General features: G+C 32.1%; 1 protein-coding gene and 1 long non-coding RNA gene across 9 annotated transcripts in view; one reads left to right on the top strand and one right to left on the bottom strand.

Annotated features, from left to right (window-relative positions):
- The window catches only part of LOC102679231 (protein roadkill), a 134,630-nt gene that overhangs the window by 49,366 nt on the left and 78,112 nt on the right, over window positions 1-7,152 (bottom strand). Inside the window, exons 1-2 of one of the 8 annotated variants that reach the window (XM_006608990.2) lie at window positions 3,227-4,031; window positions 2,721-2,822 (exon numbers count right to left, since the gene is read on the bottom strand). The exons of 2 other annotated variants lie outside the window; for them this stretch is intronic. Coding sequence is in view for 4 of the 6 variants with exons in the window: in XM_006608986.2 (XP_006609049.1) it covers window positions 3,227-3,339 (113 nt within the window). In the remaining 2 variants the exon portion in view is untranslated. Of the gene's footprint in view, window positions 1-2,720; window positions 2,823-3,226; window positions 4,032-7,152 lie in introns of those variants that run through there. 5 more of the 8 variants (XM_006608992.2, XM_006608986.2, XM_006608988.2 and 2 more) reach the window with 5 other exon arrangements.
- LOC116186770 lies at window positions 1,673-3,367 on the top strand. Its single transcript, XR_004151780.1, has 2 exons — window positions 1,673-3,030; window positions 3,096-3,367. It is a non-coding gene; the product is annotated as an uncharacterized LOC116186770 (long non-coding RNA).

The following is a 7,152-nucleotide window of genomic DNA, read 5'->3' as shown; positions in this document are numbered from 1 at the left end:
TTAAAAAAATATAATTAAAAAAAATCTATTTTTATAATTAAATAAATTTATTTTTTTTATATTTTCTTATACTTGTCTTTTTTTTAGGAATATAATTATAATATTCATATCGATAGATTTTTATAATATTGAATACTAGATATTTCATTCATTTATGTTAAATATAGATTATGTTACGTTCAAAAACAAGAAATTTATTTTATATTTATGTATTATATATAATATATTATATATATTATAAATTATATATATTATATATATTATATTATATATTATATATATTTTTTTATTTAAATATAAAAAAATTTTTCGAAAGAACATTCTAAGATGAAATTCTAAAAATAATTTAAAACTTTCCAATTTTTCCAACTTAATAACAATTTCACCATGTTTTCCATGGTTCGATAAACTTTTCTCATGGATTAACGTAGAAAGAGAATTGTTTCGATAGACATCTGTTCTAGGCAAGGAATTGCTTCTGTGCGATCGATCAATTCTCATCGTAAAGCATTTAACGTAATTTTCACCGACACTGATTGATCGTGGAACGACAGTTCGATTCGCTTTGAGTTATGTTAATGATTCAAAATTGCCTTTCGCGCAGCGCGAAACAAGTGTCCTCCGCGAAACAACGCTCGTCTCTCTAATTAATCTATGCTAATACATGATTGGTTAATCAGTTGAACTGCGTTATACGGAATTAGTTTACTCGGAAATGAAACTGAGATGGGTTAATTACGATTTCCATAATTTTGAAAACGAGAAATTTGCATACTATTCAATATTATCATTAGATATTATTATTACTAGATATAAGGAAAATAATGTGTAATATTTCTACGCGAGTTTAATGAATTCTTTCTGAGAAACAATTAAATTCTTCGAAATTAAATTTCGATTTTAGTTTTGTTGAATAGAAAATCAAAAATCGAAATTTGAAATTTAAATATTTAATTTTAAATTTAAAATTCACTGTTTTTTCACGATGAAAAATTTAAAACTTAAACAAATATCTAAATATCCTTAAATTTAAATATAAAATCTAACATTAAATTTAAAATTTAACATTAAAGCAATATTTAAAATTCAAATTTATAATTGAAAATTTATTTCAAATTCTATGAAAAAATTTTTATTATATATATGTAAATTATGATAATTAATAAAATATATTAATAAATAATATATTAATTATGATATAAAAATAATCGAACCATAAGATAACAATGAAAAAAGATTTCTGAAAAAATATCAGAAATAAAAAAAAAATCACTTGAATAAATAAGCATCATAAATTTTTTATTGATCAATAATAAAGAAAAAATATGATTAAAATATTTTTTGAATATTTATCGATTTTAAATAAATATGTAAAAGAATATTTTAAATCTTTTAAAAATTTAACATCACGAATGAAGAAAAATTCTTAAGCATATACTAATGTTTCAAATATTTATCAATAAATATTAATTTATCTTAAAAAAAAGAAAAGAAAGAGAAAAGAATATCTTAAAAATACAATTTCTTGAAATATATCATATCGACTTAAATTGAAAAAAAATCTTATCTAATATTTAAACAGTTCATAATATTCCAATCAACGTGAAATGCAAAATTTCCAATCTAAAAAAAATTTAATAATAATTTAAAGATCTAAAAAAATATCAAATATCTTATTAAAATGATTCGTTGCAAATGGAAATTCGCGCAAAAGTTCACGCAATGTCAAGATTAATAGCAGGTGAGGTCCCACACAATCATTGTGGCCGCATTCATTAAATTGTAATTATGAAGTCGAAGATCTGTTTATAGCTTCGTGATTCATCACTTTGGCCGATAGCGTTCTGCTGGGCAGGAAGTGTAATGAGTAATAGTCTCCATCAAGAGAAGGTCTATCGGCGAAACTACTGATCATACGCCCATTTGCCCACCCATACGATTCCCAACCATTGTTTAATTCGCTATATTCAATTACTAGATGTTTCGTACGCTCCAACATTATTTCCCCTACTCATTCGATTAAGTTGAACGAAATATCACAATAGAGGCCTTCAATACTGCGTCCGCGAGATAAAGGATCGCTCGACTACAAAGAAATAAATTCTAACCGTCCACAGTTTAGAACACAAGGCAATGTTATGTTCGCGATGGCATATGAACACGTCGACGAGTTGGTAGAAAGCTTCATTGCCAGTTCTGTCACGATTCAATCGTATACGAATATAAGTATATGCGGTGAAGGCTGTTTACTGTCATGCTATATCTTTTATAGTATTGATAAAAAGATTTGACAGAGAAAGTAATATATATATATAAAATGATAACATATTTACGATTGTCGTGTCGGAAAATAATATTCGCAATACACGTAAACACGTTATATAGTAAAATTATTCACGATGGATAGCTGTTTTTAGAATCAAACTTTGACATGAAAAGACAGTTATTCTAACCTATATGCGCGCGCGAGTATTATGTTATGTAGGCACATGTAGACGCGCGTGTAGTGACACCGTTTGTCGATCGAAGAATTTTCAGCCACAAAGAGAGAGAAAGAGAGAGAGCGACCGGAGGATAAGGTCGCTGTTAATGTTTCTACGTTTGAATTCCATCGACTCATATTCACGGTCAAATGTTTCAGTATAAAGGCAGATTGTCGAACCGTGACGGAGCCCGCATCGTACTCGGAAGGTCGACTTAACGTAAAAAGGTGTACTAACCTTGACGTCTTTCCTTCGCCATGCAAGCAACTTGACCAAGAACTTTCAAACTAATAACGAGTCCCGGCATCATACGCATCATGTCGAAAGAACACACGACAGCTATGTAAATACACCGAGAATGTATAAATCTGTTAAATCAGTTGACTATAGTTATGGCAGGGATGGGTCGTTGACCAGTGCGCACTCTATGGCTGATACCGGCATCTGTGGCAGAATACTTCAAAACAAAGGGACACCGGTATTTCAAAAAAGAAGAACACTTTCTTTTACGAAGTGTGTCATTAAATCCTTTTCAGAATATGATTATGTAAAATATTATCATTATAATAGAAGTGAAATATCGTTTTAAGGTCAATATGTGTTGCTGTATAGGACGTAGTATTGGATCAATAAAGACACTTAATAACATCGGGAACGAAAGAGGAAAAACAAACACGTTTGAGCAAAGACCCACCCTAAACGCAATGACGAGGAGGTTCGACGATTCAGTGGAAAATACGTACCGCGCCAGCGCCATCCTGACATGAGATAATCCAGGTCCCGTAGGTGTTGCGAGCAAGGTATCCAGATCTGGAAAGAATGCTTTATCGCCGACACTAAATCCCACTGGACACATGCGCGTAAATTCCTCGTCCTCGAACACACGAATTCGACATAACTTCTGGCCCTGGCTTCAAGGAGCCTCTCCCCTAATTTCGTTCACTTCGATTTTTATCGAGTAAACTCGTGGCGTCCTCGCGCCTACAAACGTACTCAGGGATTCTCTTTTTCTCCCTGTCTCTGATATACCACTGTCACTACCGCATTTTCACTGCCGTGTCTGTAGCGGCTCCGGAAAAAAAGGCCTTCGCGACAGTCAATCACAGCGGGGACGGTTAAACGAATAGCGACAAACTATATAAATTGATGAACATGCACGACGGAGAACGATAGAAGCGTACGAAGCCCACGGTTAAACAAGAAACGAATAAAAAACGAAGCGAATATTCGATTTCGGGTCTGCCAGCCGATCAAATTAATTCGTGTGCGCGTGATTAAGGAGCGACTAGAACACCGAGAGCGGATACGCCTGCTCCGAACACTGTTCGCCAGTCACTATTCCAACTCCGATCACGGCGCTGGCTCGACTGAATTCGACTACTGAGAGTCTGCGAGTCCCCACCCCTGTATCTGTGGCCTCGTACGCTTTCGTTACGGTTCGGTCGTATTCGTGCACGCTTCGACGATGCTCGTGCTTTTCCGCGACCTCGTGTCGTGCTAGAACGATGATGGTTCACCGCCGGGTACCCAAGGCTCCCTCCTACAGGAAACTCCTCTTCGGGAATGCACGTTTTCTGGCATGCTGCTGCGAAATTATACGAACTATGTTATCATACGTAATATACTCTCGAAAGGTTTCTGGTTAATACACATATGCTTTTTTCTAAGTGACATTCTTTACAAGAATATTTTTGCTGATGCTTCCAATCTTTTTATTCTCTGATGATACATGCAGATGCATATATATGCTACGATTATAAATGTGCATGATATAATTTATCTAATATTTACACGTTTTTAGTAGAATCTCAAAATAATTATAAAATGGAATTATTGATGCCGTTCTCGATACTATGTATACTCAGGGCATTCAAATCAGTAATGAAACCGGGGATATCGTTTACGAATTCAGTGGTATACACAATATATCGCCGGAACGTGTGAAAGGTTTTTTCGAGCGTGCCGAGTGTATCGGTGCTTTCATGTCACCGGAAATGGAGAACAAGCCTCTGTTCGTTGAATTACATGAAAAAGAGGTCACGAAAATGTTTTATGGGTGTTTAAGGTGGTTGTGGTCGGCGTCAATGGGACCGTGACGTCGTACCGGAATCACGCACGACGGTCGTGACATTGTGAAGAGAATACGGTATTCGTAAACTAATATAACATAAGGATCATCTTATAATTAAAGGAAAAAAAAAAATCTTTTGTAAGACGAAACTTTACATATTCATAATATTTCAAAATGTATAACACATTTTTGGCATAAATTGTATTTCTAATGTAATTCAACCACTGTATCTAACATTGTATCAACACTATTAATCAATAAGCGAAATTTTACGATCGATTCATTGAAATTCTGCATCGAAATCGATTCTTTAATAGTAGGAAATATTACCCACGCTCATAACTTGAGCGAAACCAACAATTTTATGCAATCATACGCATGGATGCAAGTTTAAGGTTGCATGGATCTCGCCGACTGATACGTATGCTGCTGTGTCCATAAATTAATGTCACGCTTTGAATAACTTTCTCAAAGCGTCGGTCATCGTAAGAACGGATTTCTGCTCCATGATCCATTCGATTCAAAGATATACACATATAACATTACATCAACAATTACATCAAATTAGAAAAGAAAACACGTGAAGGAAATAAAATGGAATAATAATAACTTTTCTGAAAGCTCTGTTCGTCTCTTTTTTTGTGAAAAATTTGGAAAATTTGAATTCAAGTTAGAGAAAGAAAAAAAAGTCAGCGTTAATAAGAATAGCCCCGGGGCGCAGGGTCCCCTTGACCCCCTTAAAAAAACGTCCCTGAGTCTCATTCGCCCCAGAGTAAGCAATGAGTGTCATGTAAACTCTATTATGCTTTTGATTTTTTTTCATTTTTCTTTTCCATGTCAACGCTTTCTCGGTGTCTGGCATATCGTGACTATTTATATTTCCTTTCCAAGTAGAATCATACTGAAAAATAAATCGGCATAAACAAATAGTTCTTTAACTTATGTATGATATTAATGAATTATCAATTATGAATTATCATTCTTCGATAATTTTATGTTTCTTTATTATCTATTTATAACTTCATCATATGCTTATGTAAAATACATGTAAATATTTATTAAATGATTGCGAGGTACACGTTGATTTTATTAATAAATCATGACATAATATCATGTTTGATTGATTTATTGATTAATAATATAAAAATTAGATATGAATTTATATAACGAAACTGATCACTCTCAAGTAATAAGAAAAATTCTTTTAAGATTATTAGCATAAATATTCTAAGTTCAGTAGAACGTGTTAAAAGCAAGGAAGTGGAGCTGATTTAATTTTTTTAGAATTTCATTATACCGAAGTTGCACGAAATTTTTTTTAAGAATTAATTCATATTTATAATGAACAAATACCTGTTCAAATTTCATTGAATAATTCTCACGAAAGAGCTTAACTTCTCAAAGGACCCTCGAAGTTGCCAAACGGCTACTAGAATCGAAGCTTAAATACAAGCGATATGTATGTCTGCTTCGAGAAATCGTGAGTGCCTGGCAGCTGTCGTCGTAAAAGAGACACTTTCTTGTCCCATGAGTGCCGTCTGTTCCTTTTGGACCAATTGCGTCTCTTGACCAGTTCGAACCAACGAAAGCAAGCTTTTCTTTCATTCTCTTTAATCATTATTTACTCTCTGTGAATAATCCTAAAGGGGATCTGCTAGTTTACACGATCATTGTCGACTCGATTTTAAATAATCGAGAAACTTTACATATTGAATAAAACGTTTTATATTTACGTATATTTAGTTCTCTTCACATTGAGTGCCTTGTTATTCTTCAATATCACTTTTCGAATAAAAAGAAATAAAAACCTGGAAATTAAATTTTTAAATCTAAATAACAATTTATTTATTTTATTTCTTGATCCATAATTAAAATCCTGTGACTATTATTTATTATTTAAAAATCAATTAGAATTCAATTAATGTAAAGGATATAATATTAATAATAATAAGATATTAAAATATTAGATATTATTTTCATTTTTATTTAACTTTAGAATTAAAATTTTAAATTATAACTTTGAATTATATCATTTATGTCACGGAACATGATTTGATATTATAAGTGATGAAACTGATTGCAGTATAAATATAATAAAAAAATATTTGGATCAATTTTTCGAAATATTTTGTGGAGAGCGAAGGTAAGTACTTGATACAGGTCACTTAACTTTCTCATGGCATTGCTGGCACGAGCCTGTTGCTTGAACTGAATTAATTCGCAGTTATGTCAGTATAGTGGCGACCGAGTAATCATTACTCTCCAAATGCGTTTATTTGGCCGATTTAGAATCATTCTAACAGAACCTATAGTGATATGTTTCAGAAAGATATCGTAATGCATTATTGATATCTGTTTCTCTTTTTATGGTAAAAGAAAAAGGAATTATTCACTTATTCACTACTAAATTAATAATATTAAATCTGAAAATTAAATTCAATATCAGTCATTGGAAATTTTGGAGGTTAGAATATTCAGTGATCGAAATTTAATTAATAGACATTAAGACATTTATTCTGAATTATTCATTCTCTTTTTTAACTTCAAACTTTTTTAACATTTTATTTATGTAATAAAAAATTGTTATGTATCATTTCC

This window comes from Apis dorsata, unplaced genomic scaffold (assembly GCF_000469605.1).
Source record: "Apis dorsata unplaced genomic scaffold, Apis dorsata 1.3 scaffold_52, whole genome shotgun sequence".
In the NCBI taxonomy this organism is placed as follows: domain Eukaryota; kingdom Metazoa; phylum Arthropoda; class Insecta; order Hymenoptera; family Apidae; genus Apis; species Apis dorsata.
Note: the sequence above shows the minus strand (reverse complement) of the source record. Positions and strands in the feature narration are given on the sequence as shown.